The 25,285-nt window shown below is 37.5% G+C and overlaps 2 protein-coding genes across 11 annotated transcripts in view; both read left to right on the top strand.

Annotated features, from left to right (window-relative positions):
* NMNAT3 (nicotinamide nucleotide adenylyltransferase 3) overlaps window positions 1–13,248 on the top strand; it is a 37,300-nt gene extending 24,052 nt beyond the window's left edge. For 8 of the 10 annotated variants that reach the window (XM_039344681.1, XM_039344684.1, XM_039344687.1 and 5 more), the window contains 2 exons: window positions 2,728–2,837; window positions 12,090–13,248. In XM_039344681.1, coding sequence (XP_039200615.1) covers window positions 2,728–2,837; window positions 12,090–12,430 — 451 coding nt within the window. In that variant the 3' untranslated portion in view covers window positions 12,431–13,248. Of the gene's footprint in view, window positions 1–2,727; window positions 2,838–3,068; window positions 3,309–12,089 lie in introns of those variants that run through there. The other 2 variants (XM_039344689.1, XM_039344688.1) reach the window with 2 other exon arrangements.
* Window positions 13,249–14,785: 1,537 nt separating this feature from the next.
* The window catches only part of LOC120308467 (retinol-binding protein 1-like), a 29,327-nt gene continuing 18,827 nt past the window's right edge, over window positions 14,786–25,285 (top strand). Inside the window, exons 1-3 of the mRNA XM_039344550.1 lie at window positions 14,786–14,916; window positions 16,158–16,240; window positions 16,787–16,965. Coding sequence (XP_039200484.1) covers window positions 14,786–14,916; window positions 16,158–16,240; window positions 16,787–16,965 — 393 coding nt within the window. The remainder of the gene's footprint in view (window positions 14,917–16,157; window positions 16,241–16,786; window positions 16,966–25,285) is intronic.

The raw sequence follows: 25,285 nt of genomic DNA, 5'->3' as shown, positions 1-25,285 counted from the left end.
CATTTGCAGAGAATGGAGGCCTAAAATAATGCAAGATCACGCTACTGATCTTGTGCGATCTCATGGTACTTTAGGCCTCTGTTTCTGAAACAGAGAATGGAACCAAATCTGGGACACTTCCACGTGCTGCTGGAGCTGAATCAGAGCTGTGGAGGCCTTTTCCAGGCTGCTGCGGCTTGCATCAGAGGCCAGAGAATGCTTCCACGTCCTGATCCAAGCTCCGAAGGCCTTTCCAGGCTGCTTTCCCCCCCCTCCAAGATTTGAGTCCAGGGAACGCTTCCAAGCCCCCCTGGAAGGCCTTTTCCAGGCTGCCGCCGCCTGGATCAGGCTGTGGGGGAACACGGAAACATTCCACAGACTCAAATTTGGGCGGCAGCGACCTGGAAAATGCCCCCGGATCGGGCTGCGGGGGGGGACACAGAAGCTTTCCTCGGCCTCAAATCTGGGTGGCAGTAGCCTGGAAAAGGCCTCCAGAGTCTGGATCGGGCCATGGGAGGACTGCGGAAACGTCCCTGGCTTCAGATCCAAGCGGCAGCAGGAACCAGGGCAGAGAGAAGACGGATATTTTCCAAGTGAGTCTGGTGCGGCAGGAAGGGAGGGGAAAGCATGCAGTATCTTAGTCGGGGAGGCCTTGGGGGCCTGTTCCATCACTAGGCCCTCCATGGCCTTCCGCACCCTGAGATACCTCATGTTCGCTTAACAAGCCACATATGTTTTAACAAACAAGGGAGTGATCTCGTTCAAGGTATAAGATTCATTCTATGAGTTTTTGAGTTATGAGTGGAAGGGGCAGGCTCCATTACATTCGTAACTCAAGGACTACATATATAAGGACATTTCCCTTGACACAAGAGAATGCCTAAGTTTAGTATTTTGTTGCTAATCTAGGTCCCAAAATTGAAGATAGTTCTGAAATTAATTTGATTACTGAAAATGCAAGATTTTGTATATTCTCAGATTTTTTCATTCTAAATTTCTATAAGAAACCATGTAGGTAAATTATAACTTATACTCTGATAACAAGGATTTTTTTCTAATTACGTAATCCTTGCTGGTTTTTTTCCTAGTACCATAACATATGTTTGCTTGGGAAAAATGATTTGATTTACATGCAGGAACTCCACTGCCGTCTGTCATACTTCTGTCAGCACAAGGGAAGTTGCTTAATACATGGCCAAGGCCTTTGAAAAGTCCTGACCTGCTTGATTTCCATCTGTTCCATTCCTATTAGTTCCTCCACTGCTCTCAGATCTAACAATCCCTTTCGTTTAGCCCTTAGTAAGCCATGTAGTTCTTGTGTAGACAGCAATTACTAAGTTCCTAAACTGAAGGACCTTACAGCACCTTCTATTTCAGGGATTCATTTGGCTCATTTTTTAAAGATATACATAGATATCTGCAATTTTTGCACATTTAAAGAAATATAGGAAATATAATAAAAGGGAAAAAACAAGGTAGGCAAATATAATATGGTTGGATATCCAGAAAATTGCACTTAACCAGCATTTGCTGATATGATTGATATGGCTACCAGTCTAACACAAGTGATTCTGGACAGTGTACAAAGATTCAACACAAGTATACTAATATACCATTTATAACTTAGAGTAGTATTAGTCATTTCATACCATATTTCCGTCCCAAAAAATGTCTCAACATAACAATAAAAATAGCTGATTAACAAAATCAATGTCAAAAAATAAATTAAATAGTACCCAGTACAGTAAGAGAATATAGTAAGTACTGTAATGTGTATAGAACTCAAATGGTTTTTAAATAAGATTAAATCATACATCAATTTACATTTTAGATATGAAGTTATTCAAGACATCAAAACATATTTTCCCAGTTTAATTATTCATTATTCCAGAGAGGATGTTTTACATTCTCAAAATCTCAAATTGCATAGTATTTTCTCTGAACGGTACTAGATTTTTCATCCATTCATGATATCAGATTAGATAGACTAATATTAAGTAATATGGCTTAACATTTTAGTACCTAAGATAATGTTAATTTTAACATGCTCTTTGTAATAATCTATTTTGTTTTGAAATTTGCAAGTAATCATTAGGGCAGAAAGTTGGGTTAGAAATTAAATAATTTAAAACACAGTAATGTTACGTAATGTTGAAAGCATTAGAGGGACAAATAGTTTTCCTTTTGCAGCCCAGGTCCTCATACTTCCCAGAATAGATGGGAACAGAAATATTATTTTTTAGTTGTTGCCTTTTGGGAAACTGGGTATTTAAGGCAACTCTTAGAATTTGGGAAACTCTCTTGTACTTTTTTGGTACAGTGTAAACATTCCCCACAAAGCTTGACATGAGCCCACAGATATTTGGCATCTGGTTTAAATTATAAGCATTTGTTAACAATTACTTAATTGGCTTAGATGATTTTATTGCAATTTTTAAAGTTATACATGAAAATCATTTTATTTATTTTGTTAAGAAGTGATCTAACAAAATACTATTTTATGTCATCTGTCTCCTATATAAATAACAAATGGGCAATAGATATTCCAATTGAACAAGAGTGTAAAGTACTGTTCGCACACATCTTGCAATGCACAAAATTAATCTGGCAAATTCTCCAACCCTGTCATTAAATTCTGACCTGAAGTTGGCAACAAGCTGATTGAATTTTAGAAAGTGCTAATAGACGATATTCACAAAATATATCCCTGAGAGAATTACCTTATATTGAGACCTTTATTTTGTACAGGCGTCATTTCAAAGAGCTACTTAAATTACACAATAGCAGAAAACTGTGTAGAGAAAATACTTGGTCCAAAGAAGAAGCAACTGACTCATCAGTCGGATCATCAGTGACAGGTTTGTTTATGCTGTAACTTAAGTAGTACTTTTGTTAAGTGAAAAAAGCCTGTTACTTTAGTAGACATGCATGGCTGACATAGACATTCAAAATTTTGTTAGCTAGAGCTAATGGTCAAAATATCACCTCAAGGAACCAACTATAATGGAGCTTTCCATGTTCAAATGTGCATGTATGGAAGGCAAAGTGGGAGGGTGAAGCTAATATGAATATCTTCCTTCTCCCTGCAGAGTGCTGATCCCAAGCATTTGACATTTCTGCCTTTATTGGATTCCCAATGGAAAAGCCCTTTATGTGTATTTTTTTCATGTTCTAATGAATGTGCATAAAGATGCATAGTAGTGCAATAAGACCTAAATAAAATATTTAAATTAGCTCAAATAATGTAAGAATATCCTACTTATATACATCTATGAATATAGGTACTGTATGAACTATTGGATGTGTGTCTTTATTTATTTTGTATCCCATCTTTATTATTATTACAATTTACTCAAGGTGGTAAACATATCCAACATACCTTTCTCCTCCTTTTTTCCCACAACAACCCTGTGAAGTGGGTTGGGCTGAAGGCGAGTGATTGGCCCAAAGTCACCCAGTTGGCTTTCATGGCTCAGATGGGATCTGAATTCACAATCTTTTGCTTTCTAGCTTGATGCTGATTGATTGATTCAATTTATATGGGCACCGATGTCAAATTCATGAATCTATATAGCTAACAACAATTTTTAAAAAATGTAAAACAAAACTATAGAAACAATGCATACATAGACTAGCATTGGCTAGTCTAAACAAAAGAAGAAATAGGGGTACATGATAGAAGTATTCCAGTATTTGAGGGGCTGCCACAAAGAAGAGGGGGTCAAACTATTCTCCAAAGCACCAGAAGGCGAGACAAGAAGCAATGGTTGGAAATTGATCAAAGAGAGAAGCAACCTGGAATTAAGGAGAAACTTCCTAACAATGAAGACAATTAACTAGTGGAACAGCTTGCCTTCAGAAATATGGGCACTTTATCACTGGAGATTTTTAAGAAGAGACTGGACAGTCACTGACTAAATTCTTCTGCTTGAGCAGGGGGCTGGACTAGAAGACCTCCAAGGTCCCTTCCAATAATATTTTATTCCATTCCTTCATAATTCTGTTCTCTCTGCAATGTGAGCTGTCAGATGGTCAGAGCTTTGCATAGCAGTCCTCCAGCCCTTATTGTTCCTCTTTTGAAAGGCAAATGCGGTGTTGTTAAAAGTATATTCAAATAATCAGCATCTACGTATTTCCCCAAAAATAAGCCTACCCCGAAAGCAAGCCCTAGCTTGATTTTGGGGGGAGGACTTAATATAAGCCATATCCTGAAAATAAGTCCTAGCTATGGTAGGACCGTCAGCCAGATGGGGGCGTGGCCAACTGATGTCAGAAGCGTCTATGGGGGGAGGAAGATTTCTTCTCCCCCCCACCTTCTCCCTAAGCAATTGCTGCTTGGCTCTTTAAGAGGCTGAAAAAGGCAATGAAAGGGAAGAAAGTGCCTCCTCAACCATCTATTCTTCCCCGGATTGATTTCAAAATCTGCCATTGTCTCCTGACTGGCCCCAAGGCTGGGCTGCTGGGCCTGTTGCACCTGCTATTGCTGGGGGCCGGTGGCACCCTGGCCAGGCTGCTCTTCTGGCAGGCGGCGGCAGGAGCAGCTCCTTGCTCTGGCCATGTGGCTGCTGTGCAACCTGCTGTTGCCCTGCCTAACCTTGACTCTGTTCACCTCTCTGCTGTTGTTTCCGCAGCACCCAAGGCCAAGCTCTCAGTGTGCCCTGGTCTCTGCTCACCCTACCTACTGGCCCTGCTACTGCTGGGATTTTTCTCGGCTGTGTTGGGTGCCATCTGCCTAAGTGGCTGCCTGTGCTGCTTCTGGTCTTGCAGGGGCTCTTTCCCTCCTGGCCACACTGCTCTGGGCCGCCCTGCTGGGCTGCTTCTGCATGGCGTGGGGCGAGTTGGCCCAGATCTTCCAGTGAAACTGCGCCTCTGCCTTCGGTTTGAATGCCAGCCTTCATACCTACTCAGTGCTGCAGATGCTGGGCCACAGGCTGGGCCTCCCCCAAGTGTTTTTTCACTAACCTGCCTTTCAGTTGCATCGTGTTTCTCCATCCATTTTTCAGCCACCACTGTGTTTTTATGGGACTAAAATAAAAAGTTCAATCAGACCTTCCAACTTCACGATATCTTTTTTTGTGTGAGAAGTTGGAAGGCCTGAACTTTTTCTTTTTAGTCCCACAAACACGCAGTGGTGGCTAAGAAATGGACAGAGAAACACGATGCAGCTGAAAGGCAAGTTAGTGAAAAAAATGATTGAGGGAGGCAGGGGCATCTGGGTGGGGAAGAAGGTGTGGCAATTTCTCCAGCTCTGCAGGGGCAGTAGCAACTCCATGCTCTTTGGGCCCTGATGGGTGCTGCAGTTCTCATGGCAGCTATTCAAGACAGGTGTGGGGCTGCCCCTGGCCACTTTCGGACTTTACCCTGAGCAGCTTCTGCCACCTGCCTTGCCTTACCTCGTGGTGGCAGCATCAGCCGGATGGGCTGGAAGGTAAGTCAGGTGAGTCAATGGCAGCAACTAGCGGCAGAGTAGCTGCAGGTGAGGTAGAGGCCAAAAGCAGCCAGAGCCCACCCATGTCCGACTTACACAGCCAGGACAAGAGCTGCAGCACCTGAAGAGTGCCAGGCTCAGCCTGTAACCCAGTGTCTGCAGCACCTAATAGGTGTGCAGACTGGTGCTCAGCCCAAAGGCAGAGGCGCACGCGGTGCAGTTTCACCAGTGGTTGATGGCGAAGGGGCCCTGACAGGCTGGTGGCAGGGAGGCGCTCCGGAAGTCGAACAGAAGATCTGAGCCAACGCAGCCCAGCAGGGCAGTCCAGAGCCGCACAGGCAGGAGGGCAAAGAGCCCTGCAAGGCCGGATGTAACACGGGCAGCTAATGGCACATGATATAGCTGAGAAATGTCCCAGCAGCAACAGGGCCAGCAAACAGAGCGGCAGAGACCAGGGTGTGCTGAGAGTGTGGCTCGTTGCGGCCACAGGCAAACACACAGTGGGACGAAGAGGGCAGGGCCAGCGGTAGCAGTGCTCCCTGTTGGCCCCCATGCTCTCTTCCTTTTGTACATGAAAATAATAAGCCTTACCCCAATGCCTTTTTTGGAGACCAAAAAAGTATAAGACTGGGTCTTATTTTCGGGAAAACATGGCAGGGTTCAAAAAAACGATTAATACATCCATGGATGACTATGCTTGTGCATCCAAATTCCCAAGCTGGATATACAGTCTTGAAAGCCAGCAGTATTGGGGCCAATTTAATAGCTGAGGGATTATGCTTCAGAGAGTAGACAGTATGACAGAAAATTTTCTCTTCTTGGGTTCCATCAGATTGCACTTATTAATAACTGGAACATGAATTTCCTGCTAGATTTAATAAGATGGGATGACATAATTGGGGACAAGCAGTTCCTTCAAATAATATCTTCTTGAAAAGCACATAAAATGCTATAGATAACAGCAATGTTTATGTTTCTTAGCTATGTGCATTTCTCCTAGTTGTGCTCACTCATCTCTGTAGGTACTTTAAATGAACATTTAAACTAGTACATAGTCAAGCCAGGTTAAAAGTTTTTCAAAAGAGTTGTACTTTGATCTAGATTCTAAGAGAAATTGTGAGCTGTAGCTTGTATTATCACTCTATCTGAATCACCTTTTCTCTTTGGATCCAGCTCACAGTAAAGTCCACTTCAGCTACCTGCAAGCAACCAGTGATTTCAAAATTATTACTCCTAAATTATATTTAATCCCACGCCTGCTGTTGATTAGCTTGCCTGATGTTAAATATTTCTGTATCTCTTGTACCTTGTATTAATAATTGTGTTGTGGGTCATAGAAAGTAGTCCTAGTATAATGTACAGTCACCTTTTTCTTCTACTCTATGGTTCACAATAGAAAACCAATGAAAGCATATAAAGAATATGTAGTACTTGAAGATTAAGCCAGATAATTAGAAGATAGTAACTGCATAAAAATATGAAAGCTAAACAACAGTGTAACAACCAAGTTATATTTTTCATTGGAGGCAAAAATAAAATGTAAGAGATCTGTCCAATAATCATAAAATCAAGATAATGACAAATGAAAGCTAATGTTCAAGTCACACAATGTCTGTCCTAGAATGCCTTCGAAGGCAGAAAAGGGGTCTTTTGACAGGTTTTGACCAAATTATAAAGTATAACTTCATATATTCTTTAACTTTCCTTGAAAAAAAGATAAAGCTGTTCTAAGCTTATGTTAAGGTTCTGTGAATAACCTGATTCCTTCTGAAAAAAACTTGAACATTTGAATTCATCTGGCTAAAGAAAACATTCCATATTTTAATCTTTGAAACCTATTCAGTAAACATATTCAATAAAATGATGCTGTTCTATAGATTAAATAAAAGCAGTAAAAAAGTAACAGGAACTGAATCTCAAAATGTAGGAGGAGCCCAACTTGTTTAAAATGTCTATATGATTTATCTATGCTTACTTTTACCAATTCAGTTGTTCATATTTAGACTGTCTGCTTTAAAAGCTGGAGATTGTATATACGGGTAAAGTAATTGTTGGGTATCAAACATGTCAGGACCAGTTTTTAAAAATATTGGTAGAATCTTTCAACATTGATTATGCACAGCTCTACCCAATAATGTATTTTGCTAGCTGGAAAAGTTAGAATTGAGGTGTTGTAAAATTTCGCTTTCTTAGATATGACACAATCCTCATTCTTAGTTTAACAGCTTGAGAAGATTTCAGTTATTTGCAGTTTGCCTTCAAAAAGATAAAAAAAACCTACCCAGGCATTTTTAAGGATTCTTATTGTTTTATATCTTTTTTTCTTCAAATTACTATTGTAGTTCTTCACATTTCTAATTAGGATCACTAATTTAGCATTATATACAAGTTATTTCTTTAAGATGGAATATCTATTTTAATTTCAACTCAGCCATATAAGTTATATGTTGTTTCCATGGTTGTCTGAGAGCTCTGCCTCTTAGTAAGATCTTGTTGAGTGTTAAATCTAGCTTTTTCTATCCTGCTGTTGGTGATCTTTACGTTGTCTAACCTGGCTAACCTTCTGGAAAGGTCTTAGGGAGTGTTATAATAACTTTTGCACTATCAGTATTGATTTTGATAACACCAGTGAAAAGTGTAGAAAACAAAGGGTCAAGAGTTGGAGTATTATTATAGGCACTTGACTTCAGCAAAAGCTATTATCTGTTGTGAAAGTGCAAGATCGTTATTTAACAGTAGCTCCCAAAAATCGAAGAATATTATATTCTCACTTTTCTTCCTATTGAAGTTGATTCTTTTGTCAGCCTTCTTTGAAAAGCCATTTAGTTGTTTAGTTTTGGCTACATATCAATATTTGATTTTTTTTAAAAAGAGATCCCTGTTTTTATCACAAGTTTTATTCTGTCAGGAAATACATCTTTTATCCATCATGTCATTTAATGTCACCTGTCAAAGATCTTAATTTTGTTTACTGAGGAGAAATCTGCCATATAGTCTTTAGTAGATATCCTGATTTATGCCTGTGATACCTCCTAATCTCTCCTTCCTGATTTTGTATTTTTCCTTCTTGTTTTAAAAAAAGAGATAATATTAGTACATTTGAAGTGATCTGTTTATTTTCAAAATATAAACCCAACTAATATGTTTAGTCTCAGTGAATTCATTGCAATTGAAATTAAAAATCCATAACTAGGGGGTACCTTAGGCTAATATAAGATGCAATTTCTAAAGAGCTTTTCTAATCATGTTCCTGCATGCAATTAAGTATAATTCAAAAGGGTTAAATTCTGACATTTCCATATAAAATGTTGTAGCCAATGATTATTGGAAAAGGGTTTCTAGAGAAGCCGTGATGCATTATGGTTTAGGTGGACTAATGACCTATTGCAAGACAAAAAATTTCAAGCAATAACTTTCAAGAAATCAGGAGCTTAACTCAAAATTCATTTTATATAAAGAATCTTTATCCCATTCTTCAGATAAAATGGTATAGCAGATATAGCAGAAAAAATGACAGTTTTATACAATAAAAAGTTAACTAACTAATTCTAAAAAAAAACCTTTAATAGCTCCATCAAATATTTCTTTGGGCATCCATTGTAAAAAAAAAATGTCAGTATCATAATGCCCTTATATAAATCAGTATTGTGTTTACATTTGGCCTACTGGGTACAGCTCAAAAATGGTATGGTAGAGGTATAGAAAGTTCAGAGGAGGGGCAGATAAGATGATGAAGGGGCTGGAGTAGCTTCCCTACAAGGAAAGGTTGCAACATTTGGACAAATGAGAAGGCACTTGATTAAGGCATACAAAATTATGCGTAGTGCAAGTGAAGTAGACAAGGAGAAGCTGTTTTCCTCTTCCCAAAATAAAACCAATGAAACTGGATCCTGGAAGAATTGGTACAGACAAACAGAAATAATATTGTTAAACAACACATAATTAAAATTTGAAATTGACTGCCAAGGTATCTAATGCTGGCTAGCAGCTTGGTGACCTCAGAAAAGGGTTGGATCAATTCATGAAAGTCAGGGGGATCAATAGCTATTAGCCTTGATGGCAGTCTAGTGGCTTCTGAAGGCCAACTGCTGGGAGACTTCAGACTTCTTTGGCCACTTTGAAATCCGACTATAGAATGGTCTGAATCAGCAAGGCCCTGTTTATATTTTTATAACAAAAGAAAAAGAAATTGGAAAAAGAAAGGAAAATCAGAACTTTTCATTACTTTAGTAACTTAATAAGGAGGGCAAACAGGAAGAGGGTGAAGATACTGATCTACTGCCTCCAGAAGTGAGCATCAAAATGAATTTAGTATCTGTGAAGAATCCAGGACTACAAACTCCAAATTGTAAAAGAATAACAGAACAAACATTTAGGACAATTCCTAAAGAATAAGGCAAAGCATCTACTAACTTGTTGAAAAGTACAAAGCCAGTGCTACAGGGGCTGTTTTACAATTTACTGAACTGCATCAAGCGAAAAGTGTGAAATATATTACTACCTGCCTATATTACACATAAGCTCAGTCTGTGTTCACTACTGTTTGCTCTTGGCTATCATGTAAGAAGTTAATCCCCTTGAAACCTTGGTAGCTAAGCTAGAAAAACAAATGAATGTAGACAAGACTGTATAGCAGTGTTGGCGAATCTATGGCATGCGTGCCAGAGGCGGCACTCAGAGCCCTCTCTGTGGGCACGAGCGCCGTCATTCCCTCGAGGGTCTTGCCCTTGGCCCATGGGTAGAGCTCATTCCCCTTGCACACCTTGGTACCTACCATAGCCTCCAACTATTTGTGCAGGTCCATTAGGCCGCCGCACAGAGCTGCAGGCCCGCCCAGCATAAAGGAGGTGAAGTGGTCAGCTAGGAAGCCCCACATAGAGGTGGTAGAGCATGCTCAGGGCCAGCAGGCAAAAAACCACCCCGAGTGTGGAAAGCTGGATCCCCATCGGCGTCATGGCTACCCAGGCCCAGCAGAGATGGGGGAGCACGCAATCCTAGCTGGGACTGGGAGACCATGGCACCGATGGGGTGACAGCTTGCTAGTTGATCGTTTCGCCTCTTTTGTGCTGGTGGGCCAGGCGCTCCAGGTGGCAACGGCAACCTAATGGACCTGCTTGAGCTGCCAGCAGTGCCGGCCCGAGGAGAACAAGTTCCACATGCAGGCCAAGAGCAAGATCTGCGAGGGGCTGAGGAGATGACCAGCAGCGACCTGCTTTCCAACCGCAAGCAAAAACAAGCAGGATGGAGTAGGCATTTCTGGCAGTCTGCATCACGTGCCTCCCCCTCCCCTACTTCGCCTGCTGCTGGAGGGCTGACCCAGTGTTGGTAGTGGGCTGCAGAGCCACAGAGTGCGCTGGTTGAAGAGCTGGCAGGCTGTGTCCATTGCCCCACCCGCCAAGACCCCCTGGATCTCCCCCAACCCTACCATTTGTGAGTGCATTCCCAAATGGTAGATGATTAGGACTAAAGAAAAGGGGTTACAGGAAGAAGGACATTTTGATAAAAGAATTTTTCCATCATCCTTGGATGATGAACCCAAATACTGTCATACTGATGATATTTCACAGAAAGTAAATAATTTTTTTGCTTATGGGCTATTTAAAAATTAGAAGCATGGATTCTAAGTGTTTCATGAAAGGTGTATATGTGCATGGTGACTTATCTGACTGATAAAGTTGTGGATATTATGTATCATCCAGAGACATGTCTAAATAGCATGATAAAGAAGAATGGCTTGTCATTCCTATGGGTATCAGTGACCCTGAAAAAAATGTATTCAGACAGTTTTGGAAAACAAATCAAAACTGTTCTGGAAAACAAAGTTAAGAAAGGCAGGCTGGGAGACGTCAACGCAATGTAGCGACACCAAAGTCCAATACCAATGCTGGAATAAAAAAGCAATGGCTTAATAGGGCTCTTTAGTGTAGCAGTTTTCAAAAAATAGACTATTTGTATCACAGAAATAGTAAGCTGCCAAGTTTCTAGAAGGCTGAAAGATCAATATTCCAATAAAGGAAAAAGGAATTCAAGTATACCAATGGCAGACAGGGAATGAAGGGAGGGAGGGAGGGAGGGAGGGAGGAAGGAAGGAAGGAAGGAGAGAGAGGACTGAAGGACTGATTTGTCAAAAATAAAAGATAAATAGCTGATTGGCTGTTTATAATACAAAAAGAACAGAGAAAGAAGAAACAGGAAGAGCCTAGAGCCCAGCCTTTGCCTATCATGTGCTCAAGAGAAAAACTGGTGGATGGTTTTCCTAAAAGTAAATGATGCCAGATAGGTGGGGATGGAACAGCAGGGAGCCACCAATTGCTATCTTGAACCCTTTCCCCCCACAGACACACACAATAAACTATTCTGTACATATGTAAAATTGTTTTCAATAAATAAATGGGAAATGTCATTAAATTGTTCTTCAGTATATTATTTGATCAGCACTGATGAAGATTCACTGAGAATGCACATTTTATGTGAAGAAAAGGAGTTTGGAGGTATACAATTCTCATTTGAAATTGGAAATAGTAAAAATTAAGAAGGTCTTTGTAGCTATCTGGTTTTTGGAAAGTAGAAAGATTGGTGGACTGAGTTTTAATATTTATTCTTAAACAAAGACTGCATGTCAACAAAGAAAACCAACAATAAAAATAATATTTCTCACAATATACTCTCATCATTCTTGCAGTTGTTCCAGAGCTAAAACTTCTCTGCGGAGCTGATGTTCTGAAGACATTTCACACACCTAATCTCTGGAAAAAAGAACATATTATAGAAATAGTGGAAAGGTTTGGACTGGTTTGTGTTAGTCGTGCTGGCCATGATCCTTCTCAGTATATAACTAACTTAGAGTTTTTAAATAACTGCCAGCATAATATCCACTTAGTAAAAGAGTGGGTTCTAAATGAAATCAGTGCTACGAGCATAAGGTGTGCCTTGCGCAAAGGACAAAGTGTGAAATACTTGATTCCAGACTCTGTTATTTCTTACATTAAGCAACACAATATATATATCAAAAAGATTGAATGAAATAAATTAAAGAAAATGGTGTAGTCCTTTAAAGTATTCATGCTGTCTACTTCACTTAAAAAAAGGTATTGATAAGATTGACTGAGTCCAAAGACGGGCAACAAAAAAGGTGCAAAGTCTGAGGGCCAAACATATCAGAAGAGATTGGATGAACTGAATATGTACAGTTTGGATGACAGAAGGGAAAGTGGGGGAGACATGATTGAAACCTTTAAATATATTAAGAGTGTGAATAAGGTTCTAGAAGGAAAATGTTTCAATACAAGTAGTCTTCAACTTATGATTTAAATTGAGCCCAAAATTTCTGTTGCTAAGCGAGACAGTTGTTAAATGAGTTTTATGACCTTTCTTGCCACAGTTGTTAAGTGAATCACTGCAGTTGTTAAGTTAGTAACCTGGTTGTCAAATGAATTTGAGTTTCCCATACATTTTATTTGTCAGAAGTTCATAAAAGTCGATCATATAACCCCAGGACACTGCAACTGTCATAAATATGAGCCAGTTGTCAAGCATCTGAATTTTGATCACATGACCATGGGGCTGCTGCAATTATTATTAATTCAAGTTCTTTTAGTGCCATTGTAACTTCAAATGGTCACTAAACAAACTGTTTTAAGTTGAAGACTACCTCTATTAAGCGAAAATCAAGAACCTGGGACATAATCTCAAACTGACAGGAGTTCAAAAGTATTGTTAGAAAGTATTACGTCATACAAAGAGTAGTGGAAGATTGGAACCAACTTCCAGCAGAGATAGTGGGTCAATCACTATCTTGGGATGCTTGGGATAAATACATGTTTATCAACTGACAAAAAAAATTAAAAAATAGAATAAAAATAATGAAATAAAAATAATTAACAATTAAAGTATTAAAAAGAAAGTGAACCTAGACAAACAAATAAAACACTCAGAGGGCAGCCTCAATGGACCATTGGGCCTTTTTCTGCCATCAGTTTTAGCTCCCACTACTTGGTTTACTTTCTATTGACAGAAGTGTTTGTGTGTGCCTGTGTGAGACCTATTGGAGATAATTTGGAAGAAATCCACTAAATGCAAAATTTGCATATAACAATGTGAACATTTCTAGAGATTGCATTTAAAACTGGATTTCCCCACTCTAAATAAACAATCAAGATTCATGACAGATGCTGTTCCTGTATTAAAGTGACTAAATAAAGCAATTTAATCTCACCTGATTTCATGATACTAAAGCTTGAAAGTATTGGAATCTTGTGTACACATTGGAAACATAATATTTTTTTAATGAAGCCTTGGCCTAATTGAAATATGGTAAATTAAGAATTTGTTAGTATAAAAGGTATTTTGCTTTGTTTTGGAAGAAAATGTTTTAGTTAACATTTCAGTGTGAGTTTTTTTAATACATCTTGAATTATTTCTCTAACCTTTCATCATACCAAGTGCCATAATGCTCTTAATGCATCTATTTTAACATTAAATTGTCAGCCACTATGTTAGAATAGAAGAAACAATTCTGCTTGTCAACACTGGATTTGTAAGGCTTCTCTGGTTATATTTATGCCATTACATCATTCACATTTTCTAAACATTAAAGAAAAAAGCTATATAGTTTTGGTTAATTACTATCTATTATCTATGGGCATTTCACTAGTCCTTCAAATAAATTCAAAGAAAATTAGTTCATTTTCAGATATATAAGTATTTTAACCATGAGTACAAAGATCAGAAGACAAAAAATGTAGCATGCTGCTCTATCTTATAGGACTTCAGGAAGCTATTCAAGCAAAATGTTGCCTGAAACTTGAATATATGCTTCAACAGTGAAAGTTGGGTTCTTCAGAGCCAATCAAAAATGTTGATTAGCTGAAGGGCATATTCCCTTTCAGTGGTAGAGTCAGCAAGCTATGGAGAAATTTGCCTGTTCCTTGATTCTAACTGGTAGCAGCACAAACATTGTCTTAAGTAAGCTGGAACTAGCATTTCTTTTCAAGCAGCAAACCTACTTTTTATTGCTTTTTTCCTGTCCATTGTCCTTTGACCTGCTTAACAAAAGGAAACCATTTACAGAAACATTTCCACCCTCTTATTAGGAGGAGACAATATCAGTCAGAATTCTGAAGAATACTTATTTTGCTATACTTCCACAGACTTGGAAGTATACAAGTATATTTTGCTATACTTCCACAGATGGCAGAATATAATTCAGGCTTAAAGAAATGTTGGTTTCTATACAATTTTATACAAAAAAAATATTTTGTATGCTAGTTGTTTCTGATAAAACTTTTCTTTGCTCCAGAAACTAATTTCAATGCACTTTCTTAAAATAGCTAGTCTGAGCTTTGCCATTCTCAAATAACATTGCTTTTTGTTTTGAGGATGAACAGAAAAAGAAAGGAAGTAAATAAACATCTGATAAAGGAAGATTGCCTTTTCCAACCCTATAGCTACAGTACAGGACTTTTGATATTGAGGCCTGGATTCAGATTCTACATCTTTGAAGCTAAAGGGTACATGTTATTCTGAACATGTTAGAGTTAGACCATTTGTTTGTACTATTATATTTCAAGGTTGTCTTACAAGCATTTCTTTTAAGAAGTCATATCAACTCATGGTGTGGGTGTGAGTATTAAAACCTAACGATTCAAGATTTAAATAAAAGGAATCAAATTCAATAAACTTTTGATAACTGAGCTCAGTCTTGAAGACTTTGAAATGAATACATAAAATTAACAACACATGATTTATCTTGATATAATTCAGTAGAACTTGGATTATAATATTCTTCAAAGATCTCTTTATTTAGAGACATAACAAGAAATATTCCATATTAACTAATTCAACTAATTTAATCTTGAATTCATGCTACACTGAAAAGCATTTGTTCTGCAATAGGATTGTTAAAATTTCCCTGTTGTATTTCTAATATAGTCAAATGTGATTCCTTTCAAGCAACAGCATATTGTTGAATAATGCAGTACAACATGTATTTTTTCTTTACTTGCTTACTTGCACAGGAGTTAATAGGTTTCTGTGAAGTACTGCTTATTCCTCAGTCTGAAAAGACTTCACATTCTCTTAGCTGAAAACGTGTTCTGATTAATAAAATGCTTACTTCTGCTAGAGATGCTGGGTGTTAGTCCAATATTACAAGGTTGAATGAGTAATGCCTGGCACATTTTCAGCCATCTATTAACTAGCTAGTTAATATCTGCCATCTTATATCACTAAAGAATTACTGCATTAAGCATGGTTTGTTGAACAAATTTGGTTATTCATTAAAAAATTACAATTCCTTTTTAGTGAGTAACCTCTTTTTGCAGTTGGAAATCAGTTTTTTAAAGACTATAATATTGCATCATCCTTATTAGGTCAAATAAAATAACCACTCAAAACAGTGGCTAGAATTTATCACTATCAGTAAAAGACATCTTTTTTGTTTAGTCATTTGAAAGCAAAAATCAGCCATTGTTAAAAAAAAACTGTCTAGATAAACAGTGACCTTACAACTGTCCTGTAGAAGGAGAGTGACATACTCCGTTGAAATCAAACTAGCCCGTAAGCAAAAATGTTCAGCTTTGTAGAAGAACCTAAAAATAACACTTCAATGCTAATCAGCTTAAAGGAACTAGCTTAGCTGTACTGCTAGACCAGCAGATAAAATAAACTAAGAGCTCAAACTTGCTTCTAGAAAAGGGACTGAGCTGGATGGTGCAGAATTAAAACACTAGACAAAAGCTAGTGTTTGCAGACGAAAGCTAGTGCCTGCAGATTTCAATGGTTATTGGAAAATGCTCAGTAATGAGAATTTTGAGGAGTATTTGAAAGCTATAGGTAAGATTTTTTTCACTTTTTTCTTTTATTTGGGCCTCAGGTTGAATTATACGATTTCACTAGATATGCAATTTGCATGAAAATATTCTTAGCACCTAGTTTTTTTATTAATATTGCTCTTGTGTGGAACTGAAGCAGTTTTTAAAGAAATAAAATCCATAAAGTTATATTTATATTTATTCTAGAACTTTATTTATTCCATATATGGCATAAGGTATAAAGTTTAATGACTTGGAAGGGCAGGTTTAAAATTATAAGATTTTTTTCCTAATTTAAACCATATATTTCCACACATTAAAGAATAAAAAACCAGATCTGGGACAGAAAAATCTGGTTGATCACTTAGTCAGCAAAGAGCCAGTTTTCTTTGTCTTCATCTAGAAATTGTCTGGATTTTTTTCAGGCCAGATCTGGTAATCTTATTTTAAAAGGAAGCATGAGTTACTATTAACCTATTTTGAATTTTAGATTTAAACAGCAGCAGTTTTCAGTGTTTCCTCAAATTTAATTTTATAAATTGTTCTAGCCTCTCTTTTTTTCTTACAGATGTAAATACTGTAGTGAGAAAAATAGCCAATAGACTCAAACCTGACAAAGAGATTATTCAGGTTGGAAACCATATGATCATTAAAACCCTAAACAGTTTTAAAAACTACATCATAGACTTCGAAATAGGGACAGAATTTGAAGAGGATTTAACAGGAGTGGATGGTCACAAATGTATGGTAAGATTTAGAATGTTGCTCCTGTAGGATTAAATTATTAGCTTAAAAATCCTGCTTCACTATTGTCACTGGTTTTGTGGCAAGACTTTTCAGATAATCATGCTTTGGTATTCAGCTATATTTTAGCCAAAAAATTCAGTCCAATATGTATTTTCAAAAAAACCAGCTGAAATTTACAATTGTATAACATTCAACAGTAAGCCATATTAAATTCAGTGGGCCTTACTTTCAGATAAATCGGTACAAAATATATTTTTTCATTAAGGCTAGAAACCCACAAATATATTTCTGCATTGAATTCTTGATGGCATTAAAGATATTTCCACGTAATACTGAACAGCATTGTAAAAACAATTCTTGATTTTGCATTTAAATTGATAAATTTACAAAAGTGGTTTCTAGGCACATTGTGATAGTTATATAAAGTAATACTTAGATATATTTGTTCATCTGATTATCCTATAAATATATTTCCGCATGGAAATCTTGTGGCATTAAGATTATATCCATATACAATGAACTGCATTATAAAAATACCCTTGATTTCTCAACTATGTTCATAAATTTACAAAAGTTGTTCCTAGGCAAATTTTGGCAATTATACAATACAGTCCTTCACTCCTCAGGTATGTTTATTAACCTGAATCGGATTTGTGATAGAATAGACTCCTACGTATCATAAATTGAGTAACAGCAACAGGTATTTATTACTTTTCCTTTTACATTTCACTAATGACTCTAAATAAACCAAGAATGAATGCACATTTTCTTGAAAAGATACTTATATCAGAAACAACATGCTTAATGGAAGTGAAAATTTAGGTCTTCCTTTTGACAGAGAAACAGTATTGTGACTTTCATAAGAAATAATATTAATTAGTGGCACAAGCTCGCTAAGTCAAAGCCTAAAATATGCTGCTTGTTAGTCTCAGACAAACACGAATCAAGGGATTTCCAACCACAAATAGCTATTTAGATGGGGGGAAAGGTTTATAAATAGAAAAGAAATAAAACATTCTGAGTGAGCACTGCTTCGTTCTATACTTAAGAAAACAAAAAATTCTCATATTACAGAAGGTGAAAAGATAAGTTTGAATTTTGTTTTGACACTAAGCAATGTCACTTTACATAAACTGGGTTATCAAAACAGAATGTAAGGTGGAAATGAAATGAATGACAGTTTATTGGTTTTAAATAGATAGTATACTATATTTTTCTTCATAAATGGCTGAAAATCTTTTAGTCTAAACGTATGAAGAAAAGATACAATGTCTTCCTAAAGAATCTAGTCATCTAGTCCAACCCCTGTCCAGTCTCTTCTTAAAAACTTCCAGTGTTAGACCATTCACAGGCTTCTGGAGGCAGGTTGTTCCATTGATTAATTATTCTAATCATCAGGAAGTTTCTCCTTAGTTCTAGGTTTCTTTGATTAGTTTCCATCCATTGCTTCTTGTCCTGCCTTCAGGTGCTTTGGAGAATAGCTTGACTCTTCTCTTCTTTGTGGCAACCCCTGAGATATTGGAACACTACTATCATGTCACCCCTAGTCCTTCTCTTCATTAAACTAAACATACCCAATTCCAGCAACCATTCTTTATATGTTTTAGCCTCCAGTCCCCTAATGATCTTTGTTGCTCTTCAGACAACTGGAGGTTAAAACATATAAGGAACGGTTGCTGGAATTGGGTATGTCTAGTTTAATGAAGAGAAGAACTAGGGATGATGTGATAGCAGTGTTCCAATATCTCAGGGGTTGCCACAAAGAAAAGAGAGTCAAGCTATTCTCCAAAGCACCTGAAAGCAGGGTAAGAAGCAATGAATGGAAATTAATCAAAGAGAGAAGCAACCTAGAACTAAGGAGAAATTTCCTGATGATTAGAACAATTAATTAGTGGAACAATCTGCCTCCAGAAGTTCTGAATGCTCCAATACTGGAAGTTTTAAAGAAGAGACTGGACAGCCATTTGTCTGAAATGGTATAGGGTTTCCTGCCTGAGCAGGGGGTTGGACTAGATGACCTCTAAGGTCCCTTCCAAGTATTGTTTGAAGTAATTAGAGACCAGTCATTGCAGGGTGCAAGGATGTCTGACTCCTTCGCAGTCTTTATTGCTCTTATACAGTTTTTACAAGCAGCAAAAGTTAACATAGCAACAGCATTTTATTGGTGGATTCTCCTTGTCAATCCTTAAGAATATCAGCCAGGGGCATCAGCAAGGGGCAGTTTTCTGCACCATCCTGTTGATGTGAACTAGGTGAGATCATGTACCAGCCTGGGGTAGTTTCCTACTTCACCATGGCGATATGAACTGGATGAGATCATGCAGGGATTTGAGGCATGCAGGCATTTGAGGTAGGCAGTTTGCTGCTCACGACCTCTATCTCTACAGTTATTATTAACTCTCCGTGAGTATGGCTGTTTCCATAAAAATAGGAGTTGTCGCTGATAAGAACCAGCATTCTCTAGAAATGTCTTCCAAATTTTCTGATTTATTGGACTAATAGATTGCAAGCATCTCCCCTTTTCTCTAAGATCTCAAAGCAAATTATCTATTTTAATTTCATGTCCACAACAAGAGTTCTATGAAGTAAGTTGGATTTTAAAAAGCAAGTGTCCTGAAGTCATTCAGAGGACTTCCATGGTTGAGGGAGAATCTGAAACAGGCTTCCATAATTCTAATCAGTTATTAACCACTATATTATACTGGTTGGCCTGCCAAATTGTAACTGATTAATTCGCTTTTTTTCTTTGGTTCAGCTGTTATACTTGGTTGCCACTTAATTTTCATTCTTAATCGCTACATCTTTCCATTATGGCAGGTTTGTCACAAATGAGTTACTTTGGAATCACTAGAAGAAATGCACTGTTACAAATGAAATGAAAAAGTGTGTGGTCCAATATTCTTTTCTAAAACATGATTGTCAAAAATTGTTGCAATGATTTCCAATTATACCAAACAAAACTTGGTGCAAAAAGTTCTTGGCTCCCCAAATAACCTTAGGTAAAAAAGCAGCCAAGAGGCGCAAAGTGACCTTGCTTTTTGCATTACCATTCTCTTCATCATGGCTTTCCCCTGTCCCTGTAACATTAATTCTGCCCTTAAGTACCTGACACAGTGACATAGATAGAGGTGATACATAGCCGTAGGAAGAGAATAAGATTCTTAAAAACTTGGTAAGGAAAGTTTTCTTCCTGGCTATAATGTGCAGCAGATGGATTTTAAATATGCATAACAAAAATGCAATTTGTTTATGGTTACTAATAAATGCGCAGGGTAAATCATTAAGTATTCTAAATAAATTAAATGATAGTGTGCTTAAAAATTGATCCCTGCCTGTGCTCACACCAACTAAGCACTATAATCTGGTACTTTATCCTTCTCAAGGCTGCGCAGTAAGCATTCTACATTTTAAAAGTGCCCGAACTATTTTATTAGACTACTGAAAAGCAATTTATGCAAACAATAAAGAGCAAAGGAAAATGTCATTTACCGAAATGGTTGATTTGAAAGTCTTCCACAAACTACATTGCCTTGCATACAATTTTATATCATGCATTTGTCTTATAATTAATTATTTCCTTTACTATTAAATGAGCTTTCTGTACCCCCATCTTTTTGAGTATTGATTCTTATCAGTGACTGCAGTTTAGCTTCACCATTGGTTCCTTGCTGACTAAAAAAAAAAGTAATTTTCAAGTTTAAAATTGTATTTTACAAGGTAAAAAAAAAAAAATCCCCCTTTGTCCTAAGCTTGGAAAATTCAATAAACACCTATGCTGCTGATGGTATCATGTGTACAATGCATTTTATGTGTTGTGTATTTTCCTGTTTTTGTGTAATTTGCAACTATTGGGCAATATTCTACCGTGTTTATTCAAAAAACTCTACTTATAAATTAGTAATTTTTATTATAAATATTTTATTAATTTCCTAATTTTACAATCTTAAGTACTTAATAAGCAACATGTTGTCTGGGTCTATTAGTAATTCAATGTACATAATAACTTTTTCAGTCTAGTCCAATATTACACCATCTAGGGCAGACATGTCAAACTCGCGACATCACGTGACATCGCGCAATGTATCGGAATTTTTTCGCCATTGCTGGCAATAGGGTGGGCGTGGCTCCGGTATGATGAAACCGTCCCACGGGCCTGCAGTTTGACACCCCTGATCTAGGGCTTCCTTGATCCTCTCTTATTTCAGTAGTATGCATTTTTCCATATTGGGCAAATACAATTAAATATAGACATATTCATCACATTTTTCTGGTATTATACATAATATCGATAGTATCAATTTATAGTATCTTTTCTAGACAAAATATATTTCAAGTGCATTTGCACTTAAAATCCATTTATTCAATCAATATCATCATTTTCCTGTTTTTTTTATATTTTAATTTCCCATCAATGTTCAAAATATCTCTATTGCTTATAATTTAGTCCCCAATTTTCAAAGCTATATTAGTTCAAAATTGATCTTGTAGTTTCCTCTGTTGTTGTTGTTAATTGCAAAGTCATGTCCTACCCATCGCGACCCCATGGACAATGTTACTCCAGGCCTTCCTGTCCTCTACCATCTTCTGGAGTCCATTTAAGCTCACGCCTACTGTTTCAGGGACTTCATCCAGCTACCTCATTCTCTGTCATCCCCTTTTTTTGTTGCCCTCAATCTTTCCCAGCATTTGGCCCTTCTCCAGTGAGTCCAAAGTATTTGAGTTTCAACTTCAGGATCTGGCCTTCTAAAGAGCACTCGGGGTTGATCTCTTCGAGGATTGACTGGTTTGAACGCCTTGCAGTCCAAGGGACTCGCAGTCCAAGGGACTCTCCAGCACCATAGTTCAAAGGCCTCAATTCTTTGTCGCTCAGCCTTTCTTACAGTCAAATTTTCACATCCATACATTGCAACTGGAAAAAACCATGGCCTTGACTATACGCACTTTTGTTGGCAGGGTGATGTCTCTGCTTTTAGTATGCTGTCTAGATTTGCCATAGCTTTCCTCCCCAGAAGCAAGCTTCTTTTAATTTCTTGGCTGCAGTCCCCATCTGCGGTGATCTTGGAGCCCAGGAAAATAAGATCTGTCACTACCTCCATTTCTTCCCCATCTATTTGCCAGGAATTGAGAGGGCCAGATGCCATGATTTTGGTTTTCCTAATGTTGAGTTTCAAGCCAACTTTTGCACTCTCCTTCTCCTGCATCAAGAGGCCTACCCCGGCTCTGCAAAAGCAAAAAAACATCGCAATACGTCACAAAATGTCATGTGACGAATTGAGTTTGACACCCATGCTGTACACTCCCTAGCACTAATAATTTTACTTAGGGTAATACAACATCTGCAAGCAAACAACCAATATCAGAAAAGACCAAGGATTCCACAAACAGTACTATTTTCATTGGTTGTTCCACTCCTAAGAAACTCTTCTTCTGTAGAATTACCAGAACATTTTCAGATATACAGTGTAAACACTGAAATGAATTCTCATATTTAGAGGCAGTTATTGAAGGCCAGATATTTATGTTCAGCTCCTCAACGGAAGTGGCTTTTTAATTTTACAGTAGAGATGTTTGTTTCACATAGCCAGTTTAATTATTATTGGATCAAATCTGTGTATTAAATTGATTTTACAAATAAATTGAATTGACCTAACAATTTGATGGCCTCCTACATAGGCATCAGTTTTGTTTTCCTTATCAAATTAGAGCAGCAAATTTCCTCAGTTTTCCAATCAGATTTGATTTTCACAGGTCTACTTGATTTAAGTTTCATTTCCTACTTTTAGGATGTCACATTGAATATATTTTTAGACTGGTCTGCTGCATAGTCCGGTACAACTGGGCTCCTGTGCTATTCTTATTTTCATTTACATAAAATTTGTACCTTAATAAGGAACTTTTATAGGCATGGAAATTGGCATCTCTAGTGGGACATTCTTCAATTTCTGCTGTTTAATGTTATAAGGATGCAAGTTAAAATAATGGAAACTATAGTGAGATTCATGTCAGATTCATTCCAGTTATCAGTGACATATTCAGAATAAACGTCAGATAATCTAATTTTTATTCTATAAATGCAGAATAAGTCCTCTAGCTCTTCCACACCAATGTAGGGATCTTGTGATGCAGCAAATGTAATGTGATACACTATAAATGCTGTATCAAGGTTCTCTTGGGGACAACATTATTGCCAGTAACTGTGGAACTCTAAAATTGCTGCAGATGAAACGCTCATAATTATTTCGAATGGATGAGCAGCATTTATCGTGGAAAACCAATCAGGAGGCAGTCCAATGGGCCACTCATTTTCTAACAATTCATAATATTGTCAGCTTTATCCTGCCTTTGCTGAAGTATCAGAAATCTTGTATATTATTTTAGTACAGTGATGGTTGAATGACTCTAGAAGACACTGAAAATTGATACTGGGGAAAGAAATGTACTCAGTGTGGCTCATATGAATATTTGGTTCTGATGGGTTGGAGTAGGTATCAAACTGCAGGCCCACAGGCCGGATGCATCATCCAGAAGCTGCGCCCCACCCCATTGCCAGCAATGGCAAAACTGTCCCGATATGTTGCACTATGTCACGTGACGTCGCAAGTTTGACATATCTGGAGTAGGAGGTTAACTAGAGGTTTTTCTTGGTTTGCCTTCTTTGCCTTTAACAGAAAAATTCAAGAAGAGCTATAGTGATATCTGGGTTTCTTTTCTCAGTTCTAAACATTTGGACCCTGCAGACAGTCAGGCAGCAATACCAAGATCTACCATTATCTTCAAGCAATCTTGTACCACACTGTATCTTTTCTGTACAGTTCCAAAACCATTACACGGTTTTGGGTTTTCATCACTACCATGACAGGCACTGCTGCTGCATTCTGTATCAGTAAACTCTTCACAGTAATATACTTAGAAATGTACATATTATATCTTCATTTTCATATTGTGCTAGTCCCTGGCCTTTTAACCATGGTTGTTGGCTAAGTCATACTTAATATGGTTTGTTTAATATTAAGTATCAACTCTTCAAATAGAATAGATTAAGAAATGATTCCTTGGGAAGATCAGAACTATACTTTAATAAGATAGGCTATAATAATAGAATCTTGCAAATCTGATTGTTATTCTCCTTCCCTTTCTTGTTGTTGTTGTTGTTGTTAATTGCGAAGTCGTGTCCGACCCATCGCGATAATACATTAAATCAGAGAGGAGACATCTGCAGGCTCTTAATACTCTCTCCTTCCCAGGAGTTAAGGAATGTTTTCTTTGCGTAATGGTTTCTTTCAAGCTGTCTTCTGGTTCTTTACACCAAGTCAACTCTGACACTTAACTATCCCAGCCAGAGATTCAGTCCTGTTATTGTGCCTTTGAAGAAAAAGTTCTCTTTGCAATGATAATTGCGAATCTCACACTCTAGAGAAGCTGTGAAGTTGCTATGGCAAACACCTCTAATTGACAATCTCATTTGCACATAATTGCAAAGATTGTTTAGACACATGGTTTCTAGAAGGTCTGATATGACTGGGAAAAAGTGCTATGGCAAGTGATTCTGAGAAGAACTATTGTGTTTATCATGACTCTGTAACTGTTGTTCAAAAGTTAATGTAGCAAGGAACCTTTTTTCAGTGTGATTCAAGTTTTTGTAACAAATAACCAAGTAGAGAAGCATATTCTCTAGTAATTTTAGCATATTCTAGAATGGTGCTCTTTGAGCTTGCTTGTCTTCTTGCAGACATTTCATTACCATGACTAGGTAACATCATCAGTGCTAGTAAGAGGGCTGTTTGCTATCAGTTTATATTCTGATGTCTTGCCTGTCTGTGTGGGTGGAGGTGGTCTTAGGGATTTTTTGTTTGGGCTGTTTACTAATGGCTCTTTGACAGTTTCTAGATTGAGGTATTGTTTACTTGATTGTTGGTCAGAAGTTAATCTATGCTGATCTGAGTGCTCATTACTGGTGGGAAGATACTGGAATCTTTTTTTTCTTTTGGGTTAGTTGATTGTCTCTTTTGCATAGTTTATAGATGTTGTTAATGTCTATGTGTCTATTGATGGCTGATTTGTCAGAGTGCCAGGCTTCTAGAAATTCCCTGGCATTTTTGGATTTGGCCTGGTCTAGGATTATCTAGATATTCTAGAACACACACTAGCACAAGTGTGTGCCTCCACAAATGATAGCATTCTGCAAAAATATTGGACCAGTCTGCCTTGAATTAAGGCTTGCGAAGTTGATTACAGAACAATTGGTTACGTTAATGTAACATTTATTGGCTCCCTTATGATATACTATTTTGGGCAAAGTTGCTAAATTAAAGAGTGAAAA

Source organism: Crotalus tigris, unplaced genomic scaffold (assembly GCF_016545835.1).
Source record: "Crotalus tigris isolate CLP2741 ecotype Arizona unplaced genomic scaffold, ASM1654583v1 scf7180000017933.3771270, whole genome shotgun sequence".
In the NCBI taxonomy this organism is placed as follows: Eukaryota; Metazoa; Chordata; class Lepidosauria; order Squamata; family Viperidae; genus Crotalus; species Crotalus tigris.
This window is presented reverse-complemented; position numbering and strand designations above follow the sequence as displayed.